A 21,759-nucleotide genomic window follows, 5' to 3' on the forward strand; every position below is an offset into this window, starting at 1 on the left:
TAGCACATTATTATCAATTAATGGATCAGTATTTATAAGGATTTTAATTTATCTCAGGTTGGTCTTTGAATGAAATTGTACTGTGCAACTTATTGCTCATTACAACTGAGAAGAGGACACAGAGTTTGTGCCAAGATAAACTAATTAGAGATTTGTGTATTTCATTGTTGATGTGTGTGATTCAAAGATCACTCACCAATTTGGTATTATTCTTAAAGAAATTTACAAAGTCTCTTGATCAGAATTCAAAGTCCCAAATCTAATGATCATTTTACTATCTTTTTCACAGCTTGAAATCTACATATTCTGAGGGCTTTTAAAGGAGGCACAAGGAAATCCTAAATACACATACAATCTTGTCTCTCTCACTGCTACATTTTACTTAAATATCCCTAAATTTCTGTTGATGAATAGTATCTGCTAAAAACTGTTCTATGACAAGGGCACAAAATAACTTGATACAATCCCTCCAACTCCAGACATTTTCTTCATAAGCAAAACAATTTCAGTAGAATAAAAATGCAAGTCTTTTTTTTTTTTTTTCCCAGGAAAAAGGAGCTGTTTTAACATTCGCTGACATGGATTTGCACTACAGTGTACCTTGCAAAAATAGATTAAATAGAGAGGAAAAAATTACTTTCTTATGATTCCCCCCAAAGGAAATATATATTTTATAGTATTCTAAAGAAACTGAACCTGTAGTCTCTTGTCCAAGACCATTATTGAAATAGCTGATCTTGTTGTACTTTGAAGTACTTACAAAGGTAGCAACATATTTTTGGCACATATGAATATTATTAATGATTAAAAAAATACAATATTCGTATTTCTGGAAAGTAACATTGTGAGAGAGATTAGTAGTGGTTTCAAAGTAGGAGCACTTTATTTATTTTCCAGGAATGGTGTATCAGATACAACATAAACTATGTAATTAAATATGTATGCTACCTCCAACAATCCCATAGTGGCAGCATACACAGTACGAAAAGGGAAGACAAAGGAAAGGCGTGTGATGCACACATAATGTAGTCTGGCAACAGACCACAGAAGAGGTGGTATCTTATTTTTTAATATATTATGCTACAGTTTACCAATATTAGGAAATACCTATGTAGCGTGTCAGATTACTTCTTGGAGCTGGTATAGTAACCGAAGGCACAAAAGACAGTTTGTCAGCAAATTCCTATAGACATCATGAGAGCTGAGTAAGTACACGCTGTGCTTTAGAAAAAATCTCCCTCTATTTACTCTGCACCGAGGAAAGCTCATAAAATCTTGTTATGTTTCCATTTAAAAATAAGTTTGAGTATATGTGTAAATTATAACAGAGATTTATTTGTTCCACAGGAGGGGTCAGAGTCATATTATAGTCTTCAAAGCTACGGACTCTATATTTCCTCACTATTTAATGAAATTAATATGTCAGAATAAAAAGATTTTGAAGATAAAATAAACATTTTGGCATTGTTCTACTTAATAATATAGTATTTCAAACTCCAGCAATCTGATCAACATTTTAGAATGACTGATCAATTTACCATTGTTCTTCTTTTTGTATTTTCCATTGATTAAACATTTACTTCTATGACAGATAGCTAATACTTAACTTCTTCTTCCTTTAATTAGTTTACATGTTCAGTACATTTGTTCACAGATTTAAAGGTCTGAATTCTCCATGCTCCCTTCTGCAGTCATAGACTTGCTGACATTTCATTTAGCCAAAGTGCTCTGCTCTCCCCAAACCCCTTGTCATTCTACTTAAAATCGAACTGAAATTGAGAACATTGGGTCAGCACTGCAGATTGCTTGTTCTGAGATTTTGTCTGTGTCATTGGACGGAGCTTTTATCTAATCACTCTTTTCTTGTGATCCAATTTATTAGCCTTGCTTAGCTGTACACTTCAGCTGAATGTACTATGCAGATGTACCCAAAGTAGCTAGCACAAGAGTGGCTATGCACGACCATCTAGGATGTGATGATATCTAATAACCCAGGAGCCGCAATGCAGTCTATGACTCCATTTCATGTATATTTAACCAGTTCTTTTCCCCAGATAGTTTTGCATTCATCAGTAGGTTATCATCTTCTATGACAGGTGTCATACACTCTGGTCATTTTATCCAAATGGTAAAAATTTTGTAGCCGGACTGTGTGTTCAGTTCAAGTTACATATTTTTAAATGGTCATTTGGACATTTCCCAGTCTATCCAACCTTTTAGATACAATACATATACCTTTTCTTCATCAAAAACAAGTTAATTACTTGTTAGTCTACTAACTGCTCTCTAAAGATACCTTTCACAACATCAAAAGTTATAGCCACAGTCATTTAAGCTACATATATTTTAGGCCTTCATAACATTATTTCATCGTATAAATATCAGATTAGAATTATTTCTGCACAAACTTTTTTATAAACAGTTAGTAAAAGCACATATTTGGATACAGTTTTAATGAAAAACAATAACTAATTTCCATGAAGGTGACAGCTCAAGCAATTTGAGGTAGAATCAAACTCCTTGATTAAAAAATTTCTGAAATCAGAGAGAATATTCCCTTGCTTTCAAAGGTTACCCGAGGAGAATCATTCCACTGTTAGATCACTGAAAATCAGATCTTCATTTCAATTCAAATATAGATTAATTCATCTTATGCTTGTAGGCTAATTCCTAGTAGCAGAAGAACCAAAAGGCTAGAAACTTAGGGAAGTGCTTTCCTCCTCTTTACTAGCTAATCAGTCCGTATTGTTCACAATAGCTTTACGTAACCAGGTATTAATGAAAATCACTGTTTCCCTACTTACACCTTTTGTAAGTATAAAGCTTTACATTCTATGACATTTTGTAAACACTTTCTGCCTGAAAACTCTAAAACCCTTCACACAATAGCATCAGCAAGTACTATTAGAGATTCTTTCTATCAGCTGATATTTAACCCAAAAAAATACAATCTTACATGTATTTTAGTAGCTCTTCAGTCCATTTCCAAACTGCATCTTTGCTTTTGCTTGCAAAGAAGATAAGAATCTTTTGATGGTACATTTGTTAAGGACCCCTTTATAAATAAGCATCATTTTATTCAACGATATATTAATGTTGTTAACAGGTCTTGTTGCCATGTTATGCTTTGAGAAATAAACTACAAACCAGGCCCAAATAGGTTATTCCAAAGAATATATGTTTATAAACAATATGCATGAATAAATCAGGAACTTTGTTGCCCTTAAAGCAATTTGGAATGCCCTAAATTACCAAAATTTATTCATTACTTCTGCTCCAATGTCCATATCTCAACTACATCTTCATATTATATATAATATGTAACATCTAAAACTAAAGTAAGATCCACTTCTCTTGTAGTATGTGTTGGTAGGAATAAGTTGCAAAATATGCTCTGAAATCTCAGACATCACTAAACAAAACATACATGGAATGGTAAGAAGACAGTGAATATTATTAAGTTTATTTTATTGATGAAAAACTGTGAGGGAGATTAAATACTTGAGATATATAAAGAACTTCTAATAGAATCGTGAAAATAAAGTAGCAATTCCAAATCCTATTTTCAGTACTCAATTACTTCTTAGTCCTTCATCTCTCCTTTTTTCCATTGTGTGCTTCTAGATGGCCACCATTCATCTGATGTAATTATTTATGAAGGATCCAGTTTTTAAAGAAGAAATAATATCTGGGTCCAAAGCTAAAAAAGGTTTGTTTCATAATAATTTTTCCTTAACCATAGTAAATTCCGCAAAGAGCAAAAGCCAACTGCAAAACCCAAGAACCAAAGGTCATTATCACAATTAAAATTATTTTCTGAAGGAATCCAACATTTCAGAGGAGAACGGGTCACATATTAAGTATTGTACAGTTCTCACCAAGCAAAAACTACAGTAAGAACATGCTGAAGTAAGAAGCATAGGATGAGACTCCTGGTGAGACTGTTGTGCACCATTCAGATATAGGTAGGCAATACACACCACATTCAGAAACCAATAATTTGTTGAAATTTGGCTGAACATGATATACTACTATAATATCTAATAACATTTCAGATATTTTTTTTGTAACATTCTTCTTCTGACAGGATTTATTTGCTTAACAGAGATTTGTTTCAACAACATTGCCACATTCTTATTTTACCAACAGTTTTCCTGGCTATCTTTGCATTAAGTCAGAGAAAACACCAAGTCATATTGAAACTTAGCTGAAATATTTTTTAAAAAAATAATAATTCAGAAACCTGTTTTGAAATGCGGCTGAAAGGAAAGCAACTCTCAAAAATATTTTTGACAGCCATGAGAATTTTAGTACTAAGATTTTTTTCCAAGATTTAATTTGCAAGTGATGCTACCGACTCACAGAAAGTGGAGGTCCAGTTGCCATACTCAAATGAAAACCATGATTTTTATTAAGATATAGTTTAGTGTAGTTACTAGGTTTATTTTTTTAATTTGACCTTACTTATCTTTTAAAACAGACTCCTTTAAAACAGAGAAAATGTTTTCCAAATCACTGAAAGTTTTCCTAATATTACCAGTAAATTCATTAAATAATTTTTCTGGCTAGATCTTTGATACTCAATAATGCTTGCAGGAATCAATCACAGCTATACAGGCAGAAATTCAGAGAGTTGTAAGCAAGAATCACATGCCCACTTCCCTTGTAGCTGAGCAGCCAAAGACCTTGGCTCCCCTTACGCTACTGCATGTTTGCTGTCAAAAAACTCCTTTCTGTTTGCCCCTTCAGATCAACTGACATAACTGCCTGAGGAACTGCTCTATCCAAATGATCTGGATTTAACAAAATCCTCCCAAGAAAATTATTTCTCTTTACCCAAACCATTGTAGCAAGACCAAGCTGCAGCACGATTCTGCATGTGTGTGGGGACAGATCTGAGAGAGAGGCTACCTTAGGTGCCGTGGCTATACTATCTCACTTAAAGCAGTCAGCTTCATTTGCTGTTTTACATGTGAATGAAAATTCCTGACATAAAATATTAATTATATCAATTTTTAAAATACTAAAAACTACAGATTTTTTAATCTTACTGATATAAATTACAGAGGTGGCACATTAACAATTCTAAAATTAATAAGAGAAGTCTTGTCTTTAAGTTTTACTCTTTTTATAAAGTTACATTTAGGACAAGCTGTTTTCTAGAATATTGAGAAGAGTTTTTAGCCAGCTTATGAAATGCATGAATGGTGTAAATAATCACAGAAGCTGATATTTTGAGAAGTCTGGTAAATGTAGGTAGTCCATTAAATGATGATCAAAGCATCAATGTATTTAATTTTTGTTGATATCCTACGGTCCCATTAGGCTAGTAAACTTTTACTTCACTCTTTGTATACTATCTTCTGTGTTTCAAAAGAAAAAAAAAAAGTTTGCAGAGGAGTACTGTTGAGCTAGGGACATATTTTAAATGACGGTAAAATCAGAGTGCATTATATTATACTCCCTTCACTGCTTAGCAGAAAACAGCCTTTAGGGATGTTACATCGGACTCAGATTTCTGACTGGTACTATTTTCATCCAGAATTTAAGCTTTCATAAAGAAATAGCACTGCGATTCTTGTCTAGAAAATGCAACAAAGAGGTGGTAAAAAACACGTACTTTGAGCTTGAACAAAATTTATGTGCATACAGACATCTGAATTTAAACTCATTATTATTAATTTAAAAAGGCATTTCTAAAGATGAATCTAATAAGTTTACACACTAGGCACAACATTTATAAGACATTAAAACATGAATAGTTGTCTCTAAAAATTTATAAATACTTTAATTTTTTGTCTATGATTTTACAGTTTAGCTTGTATCTGATTACGCTCTAAACCATGATTTTCAATTTATTATTTTTTTACTATTGAACATTTTTCATCTAAAAACTTTTCTGTTCATTCTAACACACATAGTCCCATTTAAATCAGCAGGAGTAATAACATTTAATATTCCATTCTGCAAATGTCACTAGGTGATTAAAGACCATGAGGTAACATATAGGATAACCATATGCTTGTAAACAGCCATATTGTACTATTGAAATATGTATGGTTATCCACAGCATATTACATTATTGTATATGTATAATGTATAAATACATTAATTTATATTGGGGATCAAGGGAATAAAATTATTCATACAAATAATCTACCCAAATACAGTGGGACAATCTGTGAATTGACCATAAAAAAATGTATTGGGAATTTGACTGTGACTTTACTCTGTCTTCAACTTGTGTCCTAATAGCTTTTTATTTGTATGGTTTTTAGTAAAAATAGTACATAGTATAACATAGTGAATATAATAAAAATCATGGACAGGAAAAGGGAAAATAAATATTTTTTATCTTCACAATTGTTTAATACACAAAGAAATAAAGAGCAGCTCGTTCTCTAATTAGAGAAAGTAACAATCCCTAAATAAGGAGAAAAATAATAAAGATGTGTTCAAAGTTCCTGGGACATGAATAAACATGGCTCTTATAAAGACAGAAGTATCTTAAAAATTTTGTCTGGTCAAGTCAAAGATTAACACTGCATTTCTGGCTCTTGTGTACAGAATATTGCACTTTGGCTATACTATTCCTCACATAAAACTTTTACAGGAAGAGTTTAAGAAATATTTTTAGCCAAAGTTTTTTAATGACAACACTGAACAAGCAGATGTGCAAATACAATGTTTATATTTTATTTTAAAAACTCAATCAATTCCTTGGAAAAATAGTTCTGGAATATACTGAAACAATTTTGTGTACATCTTTTTTTTCTTTCTTTCTTTCTTTCTTTAAAAGACACACTTACTACAGAGGAAGACTGATTATAGTAATTAAAGAAAACACAGAGTGACCCAGTATAGTAAGGAAGCTTTCTTTTTACAGTCTTAAAAAAATGTATCTGATTTAGTCACAAAAAAAAAGTCTCAACTGAAAACCTGACATTTATGTTAGCAGTAGTATCTCCCCAAGGGAACTCTAAGCAAGTTTCATTTCCATTCTGATTTCTTTTGACTTTAGTCTTATTTTGAAGCAGAAATATGAAAACCATTTGGGCAGCAGTAACTTGACTTTCAGGGTTAAGCCTTTTGCCAGTCCTTTGAAAACCCACCAGAATCTGTCCCAACTTGCAAACTTTCTCAAAAATATGTTTTTACACTGTTAGTGGAGATATCTTGGATTTTATCAGGAAAGTCTTGAAAGATTGTTTGGACTGTGACTGTATACTTTAAGTTCAGCCTCAGCAGGTCTTCCTTGTCATTGGAAACTCTGTGGCCTATGCTAGGTCCAGCTGTCCAGTTTTGGAGCAGGGAGTGTCAGTCCATCAGCAACCTCCCTGATGGGAATGGGCCCTGTGGAAAGGGTGCTTCCTCATTAAAGTGCAGAAAACACAATGTCTGGGGCTGGGATGTCTGAGTGGGAGTAGAGTTTTAAAAACCTATAAAAAATTTTTACACACTGACTATTTTACTGCCTTAAAAGACTGTTCTTTAGGTTGCAAAGTCAAAAATAGCAGCTCTGAGACATAAGGCTTCTTACGTAACTTAGCTCCATCCACTTTATTCATATATGTTATGATACAGCCTTTAATTACACCATTTTGATGCAGTTGTCTCCAGAGCCTCCTTTACTTGTTCTGTACACAGAAGAGGTCTATTCTTAGCAGTAAGGAATGACCGAGTAATGAAGGAAGCTGTTGTGCCAATGAGCAGTACACCTGCCCCTGCAATACAAGAGTCCTTGCTGAAATGGAGCAGGGCGTACCACATACCAAGGAGAGGTGAATGCTGCCTTGAAGAAATATGTTCTATCTCCTCCTCTCCTAAAAATCCCACATGATTTTGGTCAGGTTTTTAAAGCCAGGCATTTTCTGTGTCATCATTCCTTATGCTGTTCAGGACATTTGCATCTTCAGGGAGCGTACCTTGCTGGATATCCCAGAATATGTAGTGCTGATCACTCAAAGCTGTAATCTGAAGTCAGTGCGAGCTGTGCTTCGAAGTTATAGTGGATGCTTAAGAGCATGTAGTGTTGTATGTGAAGCACTCAGAAAAACTTCAGATTGTGCACTCAGTATTAGTGAATGTTTTTTACCTGCAGTCTCTTGCCTCAGTTCTCCTCTACAACTGGGGTAACAGCATCTGTCATCTTACACGGGCATTGTGTATTTTTTAGTATTTGCATAGCAGCTCAGATATTGTAGTTATGAAAACTGAGAAAAGCCCATGGGAAAATTAATAATTTCTCTTCAGAGCTGGTTTGAATATGGACGATAAATAAGGCTCAGGGCTACATACTGAATAGCAAGGGGATAAGAAAACATTGAAGAACTTATTATCCAGCCTATGCACTGAACGAGGCAGAAAGCTCAAGGAAAAAATGATATATGATCATGTAATTAAAGACAACTTCATAATGGACACCCAGAAATAGATGAAATCAAAATTGCACAGTATCTTTTGTCCTGACAGTTCATAGCTTGCAAATGCTTTATTTTACAAACTTAGTAATACTCTCAGAGCACAGATTTTGTGTGCAGTATGTTCATACATGTCAGACTGACACCAATGACTTGGGTTGATTAGAGAAGAAGTAAACTGGCCATACTGAGCTATGCTTTAAAAACCTGTGTGCTAAATGGGTATCTAAGAACAACAAAAGGAGTGTGAAGATTGATTCAAACACGTAGATGAAAAAAACACATAACAGTCTATTTTCAAATGGCAATCATTTTAATAGAGGACAGGTCATCTCAGCAATGAGGGTGGGAAGTGGGGTTAAAATATGAAAATTAATTTAGCTATTAATTCAATTTTATAAGGGAAAAATTGCATTGCAAGTTCTTATTATAACTTATTAATATAATATAAGAGTGGAATAAGCAATTATTGTTACCATATAGATATGGGAAACAAGCAAGCAAAGCTTCTCGATGGCCATTTTTGTGATGGCAAAATGTTTCTACGCATCTGAATGACAAAGGAAACTTCTATAAAGATTGCAAAGTAATATTACATAGTAGTGGGCAAGGTTAAGCTTCTTTGTTTCTTGAGGTTTTTGGGGTGTTTCAATATTAATACACTTGAAATATTTTTTTTTCCTAACCAGAGGACCTGATTCTGATCTTACTCTTATTTTACAATGGCTTAATATATTACCATCAAGAGGTATCAATCCTGATTTACACAGACATGAAAGGAGTACATGGACAAATTATTTTACTCAATCAATTGACAGAGATTCTACTGAATGTGACAAACCTACAAAAGCAAAATATTTTAGAAATATTGTCCAGAACAACATAAATGATTTCTAAAGGTACTTTTTTCTTCCAATTCCATTAGTTAATTAATATTACTAAGTTCTCAAAGGCACGCTTTTTTGAGTTAGATATATCTCTATCACAATAGATACAGCATCGCCAACTGCTTTTTGTTATTTTTTAACGCAAATGTGAATAAAATGTAGAGACAATTTCCACCCTTAAACACAAGCAGCAAAAAAAGATGAAAGCCACCAGTCATTGAAGGTAGCTTTGCTTCTGAATTCCCATCGTGCCATCAACTTAGGCTGCTATTTTTCCACTTCCAACAGATATGTTTCAGTCTTTCAGCAGAGAGATTGGAAGGAAATTTTATTGACTTGGCTTACTGTGCATGATTCCATGGTTTAAGATTTACAAAATCCACCAGCATGATTCAAGTATCACAACAGTTAATATGTGACTGAATAGCAGAGATTTGTTTAATCACTCCCTTTACAAATTTGAATGATGTAGGTATGTGTATTCAAAACAAGAGAATGGGATCCAGCCAATGATAAGAGAATAGATAAAATCTCTGAATGTTAACAATTTTTCACATATTAAGGATGTGCTTGTCAGTGGGTTTGCAAGAATTAACAGGTCAAAACCTCTATTACACTAACTTTTTTTCTGTCATTGGAACTTCCTTTGTCACAAAAACCTGAATAAGCAACAAAGTGAAAATATTTTTCTCAGAACTTTGAACCTGATGTATGATTTGCTTATATTTTGAGTTTCAAAATTTGTAATGTGGAAAACAAAAATAAAAACTGTGCTGTACTGCTAAAGTTCACAACTTATTATAATGCCAGATGCAATTGTTTAACTCCCATAGAAGAAAAAGCACAAGTTCAAGGCTGTGCAACTAACTTTCATCCAGCTGCTCTTCCAAATACTTCGGACAAAGAACATTGACAAAAAAAAAAAAGCCAGAAATTCCTGGAAACTACTGCAACTGATACAGCATTCTTGGAAAACTAACAGAATTTTGGGTCAACAAAGAAATATATTCAAACCATATTTTCTTCCTGGTGACCTAGCGGGAAAATGCTGATATTTTTCTCATAACACTTAAGTCAGGAATGTTTTATGTAAGAATATGAATCTGTATTCAGAATTCTTCAGTAAACATTTAACCAAACTAGACAAATCTTTTGTCTAATGTTGAATGACAGTCCACAATTTATCTCTGAAAAAACTATAGGTTCTAAAAAAAAATCATATTATTTGCAAAGTAATAATATTATTGAATTATTTAGCTGCAGTAAACATCACAGAAAACAAACTTCACAGAGAATCAGCTCCTGGGAAGATCAACAACATTCATCTGAGAAGGATGTAGCAGGATAGCATTAATCAGTTCTTAGAAAATCTATTTACAAATCTTTCTTATATCACTCCATGATAGTCTTAAAAATTAAGTGACACACAGCTATTGGTTTATAACTTCCGTTTTCACCTGTCTCTCCTCTGATGAGGAAAAAAAGGAAGAAAAGCAAAATCAAAATAAGCACAACTAGTAATCTCTCCATCAGCACTAACATTCCTGGAAATTTCCTGAAGAAAATCCACTGCTTTTCTAGTGGATGATGTCATGTGAAGCATCTGTCCACCCCATTATAGATACTCACCTGAAATTCACTGTGCTTAGACATAGCAGTGTGCGTAGTCTGGGAAGGAGATGCAGTATCTCACTAGCCCCTCTGCCTCTTATCCCTGGACCCTCCAGGATGAGAGTCTAATTTTACAAATGTAAAATGTAAGTCTGTTGCCACATAACAATCAGCGGAATCCAAACTTTCTTAGATCGCTTTTATCACACCTGTATGATTCAGAAGCAGGAAAGAAAAGGTCTTTCCTAAGAGTGCTGTAGACCTTTTTTTTTTTTACCAGCATCAGGGCCCAATTCTCTCATTTTTATTAATAATTAATATTATTTTTGTGTCACAAGACCGTAATTCATCCTAGAGCTATTCGTCACAGTTTTCCCCTAGACCCCATTGTACAAATGCTGATATATGTGTGTGTGAACATTTCTGTTGTCACCTTTGGGAACAGTGAGGATAACCTTCTAAAGAAAACTACAATATTGAGATACAGATCTTCACCCCATGTCTACTCACTAATTCTGTGATTTTCTATATTCTTCTTAAAAAGAAACTACATACAATTTATGACATATACATGCAATCTTTCTGAAGGGGTCTTTTCTTAATGGAAATACCTCCTTTGACAAAAGTGTCATTCTTTTAATCTTTTGTTAATGCTAAAAAGCATAGAAGGGAAAGAAGATCAACATGAAGGTCATTCTGTATCAGAAATTAAGATGTAATTCTGAAAATCTGGAACTGTGACATACATCTCCAATTGTATAGTGTAATGTCAGTGACCTCCATAATGGCTGTACAAGTTCTCTTAATTACAGAAAGACATCACTGTGGGAAGAATCAGTCTAGTTTCTCTGCCTTTAAGCAACACAAAGCCCCTTCTCTAGACAAAAATCACCAAAAAAGTCACACCTTTTCATTTCTACACCTTCTGCATTGTGCCACAGACTAAAAGCAATCTGCAGCTTGCACACCTACATAGCATTGTTGGTACATAACTCTTATGTAGGCAAAATACTGTTTCATAGTTTGTAGTGGCAGCAACAGGAAAAGTGATTCTATTGAATACACCGCCTGCTTTTTTGGTGAAACAGATTTTTCCACAAATTGCAGAGTCCCTTAACTGTGAAACAAAATTAGTCATATAACTTTACTCTTACAGCATCGTTCATAAGCATGTATTAAATTAAAGAATAATTATAATGATGATGATGATGGTAACAAATATCTGAATTTATGGAAAGTATTTTCTCTATAGATATTCCCAGATGAATACTACAGTCAGAATCAGCAGGTTATTTAATTTGCCCTAGATCTTCTCTGTTTTCATATTCCCACTTGAATAACTTCAGAATCAGCAGGTTATTAGGTTTGCCCTAATTCTAAGCTTGAGTCAATGAGACTTCAAATTGATTCCAATGGAAAATGAAAACAGACCCTTATTTTTCAGCTATCTATAAGATGCTAAATTTGCTGCTTACTAGGACCTAGCTAAATAGTTCCAGGTTCATAAACAACTCCATAGAACTAAAGAAATCTAAAATCCTATCATACAATCTTGTTCTTACAGAATGCAGCCAGCATACCTCTGTCTCTTATTTCTTTACAAGCTCAAACAAGGCATGACTGAGGCCACCTCTGGCTTTCACATCCAAATTTCTCATTGAAAACAAAAGATAATGAAACTTTTCAAAAACTATATGATTAGGATCCAGAGTTCTCCACTATCCTCAGACATTAAATCTTAGACCCTTTTACAGTAATAAGGATGACTTTTGTACAGGTGCAATGTTGCAAAGGATGAGAACTGTAACGACCATGAGACGAGCTGAATTGTCAAGGGAAAAGTGGCTGGCAGTTGACAAGCTACATCATTTCCAATACTAGTCAGACTAATGGAAAGTATATAATGGCAGACCAGTTGTGCATAAGAAAAAACCACATTATTCTGAACACTCAGCTATGGATGGATAGGCAGTAGGAATGGTGGCAACTTCAAAGCTGGCTGATAAGTATCAATTCTGTAGACTAAAGAGGTTGCACTACAGCAAAGGGAGCTTCTTGACTTCCCCAACTAGATCCCTAATAGAAATTCTGATCTTTCTCACGGTCAGGAAGAAAATCCTACAAAAGATGCTGTATGGATTGTCATTACTTTAACTTTACAGATGGAGAAACCAAACTGGAGAAGTGGTGTGAAACTGACTAGGGTCACTGAGAAAAAAACAGCCATGTCAAAATCATGTGCTTTTTCCTGTTTTGTTCATTATTTACTATAGGTATTTTGTGCATTGAAGCACTCATTGATTCTACTGAGTAGACCAAGATCCAGGAGAATGGCTAGACATCAGCATGAACCCACCATATACAACTACTTTTTAGTTTGGCAGAAGAGAACCTGAGCTGAAAGACTGAGTTCTGCATATATGACAATATAATCCAGGCTGGTAAATTGCTTGAGATGATACTCTCAGATACCATCACCACAGTACAGAAGGAAAAAGTGTCATTTGAGAAATTGCACATCTTTGTGGGAAAAACCTAAATTATTTTGTAAAAGATTAAAATATGATCCCTGGTCAGCATAGAACTAAATAAAGGCATCAAATTATTATTTACTCTGACTTTGCTAGTCAATTCTATATATAACACCTCAGTTAAAGGTATGGTTGTTGTATTCTACCAAATCATTCCCTGAAAGAAGTAGACTTTGGTCTTTATAATTTACTCCTCAGGTACAATATGTTATGCAACACTTCAGAATGCCCTTCACTATTCTGTAAAATCATGTGATTATGAAGGTATATAGTTTTCAACTACAGCACAATAAACTAGACAAAGTATTTTCCCAAAAGCTTGTATGGTTTCATGTTTTCTGAAAGGAACACCAAACTTTCTGGAGGACAAATCATCATATTAATTTCAACAAGAGAGATGGATGAACCTTTTTATTTTAAATTACCAACCAATTTTGATACGTTTATTAGAAGAAGCATAAAACCTCAAAGCTGCATATGTTAATGTTAGCCTCTACATAAAGCTATTTCTATCAGGAATGGTATTTACTTGCCAGCCTGTTTCCCCATTCCTATCCATCAGCTTGGTAATGATGATGGGATAAAATTACATGTTCTGTAATCTAAATGTTTTCCCACAACTACTTGGCTAGCATCTACTGTTAAAAGACTCATAGGGAGCCAACCTGCAGCTGAGAAAAAAGATCAAGTACATTTGGTCAAAAATGCCTGTATGCCTTGAAGTGTAATTATATGAAAATATAGCCAATTTTATTGTATAATTTTAAAATTCTGAATGAATATAACCAATCTGACACAAGGTCCTATGCTGCTAGATGTAAATTCTTCTAGCATATTAGAATTCTATATTTTGCAATATAGTCTTAAAATTAACATGGACTCTGCATCTCAGCTAGGCACAAAGGGAAGCAACAGCCTCACTGTATAAAATATTATCGATCTGGGATATGAAGATGTATGCTATATGCATAAGTGGTCTTTTGGAAGTATTTCAATATCACTATTTTGAAAGGATTAGCAATATTCAACAAGTAGACTTAGAAGACAATATAAAACAGACTGCCAATTCCTAATTACCAGTGACATAGTATTTAAACAGCTGTGATTTTACACAAGGCTGATATAGAAATCAATATCCTATAATGCTAAATCCTGAAAACAAAGGAATATATCAAATTGAATTAGGAAAATGATGCAAAATTCTGCTTTAAATTGACATGAGGATTCTGTTTTCATACATATAAATGTGAAGGGCACAGATTTAACACAGTTTTGAAAGACTTTGGGATTATTTGACTATCTGCCCTCAAGATTTTACCCTGACAATAAAGTTAGCTTAAAAATTTTAAATAAAATTAAAACATTTATTGTTAAATTAATCAAATCAAAGGTAAATACAACAGAACTTTAGTGTAATCTCTACTGGATTTCAAACCCTTGGCCTAAATCAACATCACCCCAGTGACCATCGGCACTGACAAGAAATCAGCATACAGAAGAAATACAGATCATGTACTAGAGATGTGCATTGTAGATAAAGATTCTGAAGTGTAAACCAAAAAGAAAGTTTTGCTCACAGTATTGACCAGCCCAAAGTATATTTAGCTAACTATTCGAGACGGGTAAAGACCTTGGTGGCTACTCTTAAGATTTTGACTATAGGCAATGGGTTCAACATCCTCTCTTTACACTCCAACTTGTATCTTGCAAAAGATAATTAATGCCAAAATATGTTTATATGTTTTATTCAAGGCATAAGAGAATTAAATTAATTAAAATAGAAATTTTTCAAAGAGATATAAATAATGGATTACTTGGAAAAGTTAACATGAAGAAGCAAACATGCACAACAAAGACTGATGTAATATATATAGAACCCAAACAAAAAAACCTAAATGCTGGCTAGCCTGAAACATCTGGAATTCACTTCCTTAAGAAAATCACTTTCACAGTTCAAACCATAGCTGGCATCAACTTCTGAATATATAACAAGGGAGAATATCTCTTACAGTGAACAGCTGCATGAACAGTCCTCATTTTTCTCACAAAACAGAAACTCAGTAGAACAGTTAAAACATGTTCTAAACAGGAATACTTTGAATTCACAGAGTAATTGTCTCTGTAACATGCTAATATTGAGGCAAGTAGATAAGCTGTATTTTAAAAAGATAAACTATCCTGTATGCATTTTTTTCAAGCAGTTACAGATATAGAAAAGCAGAAGGGCATGGAGTGACAAGAAGCTACAGTCCGTGAGAAACTTCTCCCAAATGAAAGTGTGTTATGTGTATTTTATTTCCTTCTTCAGAGGTATCTGCCTATTTTCTCAGACAGGATACTGGACAAGGTTATTTTTATATAAATGAGGATGAAAGGAAAGATTTTTATATATATTTTTATCTAAAGCCAGAGGGTCACTATTTTATTAATTTAACATTTAAAATAGCTTTTTAATTCTGAAATTTTAACATAAGGAGCAAAATGAGAAAAGGAATATGGAGACTCAGTATATGAATCATGCATTCTCCCTACCATCTAGGACCCTGACTTAATTGACTAAAAATCTGATTTTAAAGATAAGTCTTTTTAATGAACAGCTCTATCATCGTAGAATCAAGCCATAATAATTTGAGTCATTTCAGGGAATAATATAATTTTCACTGAATAGAAAGTTGTGATGTATGTCAAAAATTTATCAGAAAATTGATATGGCAATCAGGGTTTATTTTAATGCTAGTCTTATTCCTAACAAAATTTATTATAATTTTGTGTATTTTTCCTTCTGCTGAGTCACTATTATTATGTGAAATAATACTCCCTTGCCTGTTTCAGTACTAAATAGAGATTTTATTTCTCTTTTTAGAAGGCTCTTGTACTGTCTTTACTTATAAGCACACAGACTCATCAACAACAGAACTGCTACAGATCATATTTTTCTGTGCTGTGGACTGCACACCCTTGATACTCAAGCAAAACTCCAGTTCTTTTTCTGTGATTCATGCCAAAGCTCCCATTGAAGAGAGTTTAGATCCTATTCGAACGAACAGCATGACTGAATGCAATAAATATGATTCTTTCCTGGCTTACACTGTTCTTAGACTAGTGTAGTTCAGAAAACATAAATGAAGCTACTCCTGATTTAGACAGGAGAACAGTTAAGCGTACTGGGAATAACTTACATTACAATGTGTTTTCCACAATAAATAAACTTGCTTAAACTTCATTCTTGTAAGAAAATTTTACTTCAGGAAAAAATGAGATTTTTCAAAGATGAAAATCTGAAAAAAAAACCACCAAAAAATCACCAGACTTCTTCCTGAAAATAACTGAATTTCTATTAAAAATTGCATCCTAAGGCTTGAAACTTTGACTCTAAATCAATTATTTCTAATCTCTCAAATGTGCAAGTCAGGATAGAAAATTTTGGAAAGGTTTTCTTTGTTGTTGTTATTGATTTCTAAAGTCCTCATTATACTGTGGGACTCTGTCTTACCAGATTGCAGAGCTGCAGAAGCACACTAAAGAAAAAAAAAATTATTAAGAAATCCAAGGAAAATAGAATGTAATGACCATCTTTCACCTTTAAAGAAAAGATATCAACCAAGGCATGGGGTTACAATTACAGATAAAAATGGAAAGTTGGGGATTTTTCCCATCTAAACCATTTTTAGTCAAAACGCAAAACAAGACCCCCTCCAGATCATTGCAGTCTGAGATGATCCTCCACCCTTCAGCAATAGCAACATCTTACTAAGGTTTGTGAGAAATTTACGCATTCCAGGAACGAAAGATGAAGACTCAACAGCATAATTTCTATGTTGGCTACAAAGAAGTAACAACAATAGCCAGGGTTTCTTTCTTGGCAGGCATAATGGTTTTCCTTGTCCTTCTGCCTTTTCTATTTCTTAGAATATTAAATAATTTATAAAATAGTTCAATATCTTTGGTAGCACATATGAGTAGCTACTAATCCTTTCATGAAAACCTGACTGATGGGAATTTCAGTTACTGTCTTTTCTCAATCGATAAATCTAAACTGTAGGTCTAGTTCCATTTATATTGATATCACTGGAAACATGGTCTCCTGCTTCAAAGGAAATCATAATCTGAATACTGTATAGTCCTTTGTTGAGAGAGTATGCTAACATTCTAAGTCTTGCTATTATTTTATAAGACTTCTTAGTGGTCAATGGACACATGAGGGTAATCTTGATCCCACTGAGGTTAATTGTAAAACCACCAGTATTTGGATGAGGCCAGATTTTACCCTAAATTTAGAGGATTCTAAGAATTATTTTCAGTGTTAACTTCTTATAAGCTCTATACAATTTTTAATATATATAAACACATATATATATTTCAATATAGTTCAATCTAAACATAAAAATGTTGCTTAAAAATAGCTGTTGAACTTATTATTACATAAAGATAAAATTTTCTCTGATGGATATTACACACATTTATATGATTTTTTAAATATAAATATTACATGTTCAAAATAACTTCTAATATATAAACTATGTTTTAATGTAAAGGGCATATAAATGCGTAATAATATATATATGACCATTGTTGCTTTAACCAAGCTGCTACACCTCATACTTTTCTTTTTGGTTTATAAAAGGGCCTAACTCAAAGATGCTAAGACAACTCAATATTTTACATACACCTACATATTATGTAGTACCGCATATTAAAAATTTACATCCAAAACCTAAATCCATTGACACGATCTTACCGAACATAAAAGTTACCTCATTTTACAGTTTCTGGGACTCTGTGCTATTGAAAATACAAACATCTTATTTTCTGAAATTATCATTTGCTCTTATTAAAAATTACTTTTAAATGTTAATAGGGTTTGAATTTTTTTATGAACGGGAATGAGAGATAAACCACTGATAAACAGAATGCAGAATGACTGTAGCGTTTTAAGTATTGACACTAAGGACAGAAGGTGTTACATAATAAAGCACAGTCACAAATGATGTTTTCTTTCTTATAATGAGTGAAATCTGATAGAAATGCTAAAGGCAAATTATTCAGCCATAAATGTCATGCAGCCACTCAGTGAAGATCTTCATTTGGCCTTGATAATATCTTATTGATATTTACCTTTTACATTTTTAATTTATGTCTTTGCTTTCCAATTTTGACACAAAGATTATGTATTCCTTTGATACATTATTTCACTCGTACACCTTTACATCCTTTTCTAGGTACACAACAATTTCTATGCTTAAGGAGATGCAAGCAATGGCACATTTACTAGCAAAATAATAAAAAAAAGAGTCCTACATGCATCTGCAAAGTAAATGTTCACGCTCCTTCCATTCACCAAAAACAATGGGCACTGAATACGAATCTCATTTTACCCAGTGATTTATTTGTAGATGGGATTCAGGAAATTGCCATTTTTCTAAGCTCCCTCTTCCTCGGTGAAACTATTCAGTAATTTTGTGGTCTTGGAGCACGTAATTCCTCTTTGCCCTTTTGTATTCTCCCTGACTGACTGGCATGGTGAATTGCTAAATACATTGTAAAGCAGTACCGTTCACATTTGTGTAAAAACATAATCCTCTGTTTAATCTCCCTCCTCCCTGGCAACAATTTAAGGAATTCACAAATAAATCACTGATTTTATTTCAACGACATAGCAGAGGCAAATATCAAATACAAAGCAGACTCTGGATCTCATCTATCCTACAAAAATAAACGCAGGTCATCTTTGCACTTAATCCAGTAAAATTCTCCCCAGTGTTGCTTTCCCTGTTACTGAAATTAATTGCCACTAGCTGCTTGTGACAAGCATGCCCATCCCCTCCCTCAACTCCAGTCGAGAGTGGTGCCAGCCACCCCCTCCCACCCGGGTGACACCCAATACCCGTCTTTCCTCCACCTGGGACAACCCCAAATAGCACCCCGCCTCTGGAAGATGCCCAAATAACGTCCTTCTCCTCTGCCTCCTCTTGCCCAGCCTTGGAGAGAACAGAAGACTGATGGCACCATGGTCAGCCACAGAGACACATGGAGGGCAGGGACAGGAAGGTGGGGAAGAGGGGAGCCAGGGACACGGCGGGCATGGAGGGGAGGGAGGAAGATCCACTCATACAGATGAAACTCCATGCAGACCTGGCCTCCTACCCGTCCCCTCCACAGAGCGATGGGGAGGGGGGCGGAGGGACGAGCTGAAATGGCACCTTACCTTCGCTGCAGTCCTTCCCCCGAAAGCCCGTTTGGGAGCAGTCACAGACAGCCTGGTCGTTGAGCACTGAGCAGACACCCCCATTGAGGCAGACATCCTCCTTGGCGCACAGGCGGCTCTGCTCATCGTCCAGCCGCACCTCCTGGCTCTCCACTGGCGACGCCTCTGTGTAGTTGACCCGGACATCAGTTATCCAACCCTTGAAGGGCTCCCGGTCCTTGACAGAGGAGAGCGTCAGCTTTAGCGTCGCCGACCGCAGCTCAGGCGGAAGCCCCCCTAAGAAGAGGCCACTGAAGACAGTCATGTCCCGCCGCTTGGACTTCACCTCCACCCACTTGGCCTCAGCCCGGTCAATGATCAGCGTCGTGTTCTTGAAGTGGCGGCGGATGACGACTGCATGCCAGAGATTGTCGTTGACCGCCATGTCAGAGAGCAGGGTGGCAGGCTCGGCACAGAAGATGGAGAAGCTGAGCTGCAGCCGCCCGCCCTGGGTGAGGATGAGCTCCAGGAAGTCACAGAAGCCCTCGTCGTCAAAGTAGAGCACCAGCCCGCTGGAGCTGCGTGTCTTCATGTTGAAGCTCATCTCGCTCTCGCAGCAGGCGTTCCACTTGGGGAAGCGGGTCCATTGGCCCTCTGCCCCTGGGAACTCCAGCCCACTGCCCAGCTCGGCCCAGCAGCCCAGCAGCAGGGCCAGCCAGAGCAGCAGGCAGCCCCCGCGCCGCACCAGCGCCGCCCCCATCCTGCGCGGCCTGGGGCGGGCGAGCGGGGCGGCAGGGCCGGCGGGGGGCGGCGCTGGGGCCCTGGTGGCAGACAGGGTAAAATCTTGCTGGGCGCTGGCCGCGCTGGGAGGTTCGGGCACGCTCACCCCCGCCCCGGGTGCGGGGGTCACTGGAGGGGACTCCCCGGGGCGGGGGGCTGCAGGTGCCCCGTGGGATGGGGTCAGGCACAGGATGGGATTGGGGACCACCAGAGGGGACCCGCGTTGAGGGGAAAGTACCGTTGGGTCTCTTCACTGGTCAGCCAAGCTTCGCAAAAGGTGTCTAGGGGCGGGTGAGTCAGCAGAAATTTTCCCCAAAGCCAACATTACCAAACCGAGAGAAAAACCAAGATCGGTGGCAAAACCCTCCTCCAAGTGGGTCCACCAGCTCGGCAAGACTGTAGCAATATCCTGGCACCTGCACGCCTCTTTTTACATCCTCTCCACCAGATGTAGTTTCCCAGGAAGCCAATTACCGATCCCAGCGCTGCCTCCCTAGGACGGATCCTCTTGTCAGATCACGGACTGTCTGCCATGGTGCTAGAGCAGCGTCAGCAGACGACAGGACTCATTGCTCGTGGTTTCCTGAGCTGCCTCAATCCCAATGGGGTTGAAACCCAGAAGCTGTCAAACAGCCGAGCGGCTACTTGACATGCAAAGCCTGACAGCTCCTCTTCTGTTTGCTTGCAAAAGGCCAAGGCTAAGATCCAGGAGGGTGATTTTCCTCTGTTGTTTTTTGTTTCTAATCTGCAAGGAATTGAAACAGAATAATAAGAAATGATGACTGATAACATGTTAAATCATAAAGTTGATCAATAGCGGACATTTGCGATTAATTTTTCATTTCAACTGCTGTTCAACATTAGGAAAATGAACTGCTGCTGTAATTTTGGAGTTACTGAGAAATCATAATAACCTGCAGTGCTAAACCTAAATCCTAATGTATATGCTTCTACTTGATTACATTTTTATGGTATAATCTATACGTAAACTAATTACCTTTCCAAAACTTTCAAATATTTTAGTAGTATATTTTATTAGTACAAGGACACTGTTAAAACGAATAGGTGGTGTTTATTCTGCAGTTTGTTTCATTGTAATTTATTTATGGAAATACCAGCACCTGTGAAGCTACAGGGTCCTATTCATGCAGATGATGCTACCAAGCCCAGTTCTAGTTCTTTCCAATACAACTCAAAAATATATAAAGTGGACTGAGCTCCCAGCAGGAACTGGCAGGCTTCACTGTACATGGCACACCTACTGGTTTATTTTCATGGGGTGAGGAAGAATTGCAATGGTTTCTTAGAAGGCTTTTTGAAAATTTCAAACTACATTTTTCTCTGCC

General features: G+C 36.0%; 1 protein-coding gene across 24 annotated transcripts in view; it reads right to left on the reverse strand.

Moving 5' to 3' along the window:
- Positions 1 to 20,393, reverse strand: part of NRXN1 (neurexin 1) — a 719,965-nt gene extending 699,572 nt beyond the window's left edge. For all 24 annotated transcript variants that reach the window (XM_086460706.1, XM_086460705.1, XM_086460703.1 and 21 more), the window contains exon 1: positions 19,655 to 20,393. In XM_086460706.1, the coding sequence (XP_086316832.1) occupies positions 19,655 to 20,393 (739 nt within the window). The remainder of the gene's footprint in view (positions 1 to 19,654) is intronic.
- Between the last annotated feature and the right edge of the window lie 1,366 nt (positions 20,394 to 21,759).

Source organism: Leptosomus discolor, chromosome 2, assembly GCF_034619465.1.
Source record: "Leptosomus discolor isolate bLepDis1 chromosome 2, bLepDis1.hap2, whole genome shotgun sequence".
Taxonomy (NCBI): Eukaryota; Metazoa; Chordata; class Aves; order Leptosomiformes; family Leptosomidae; genus Leptosomus; species Leptosomus discolor.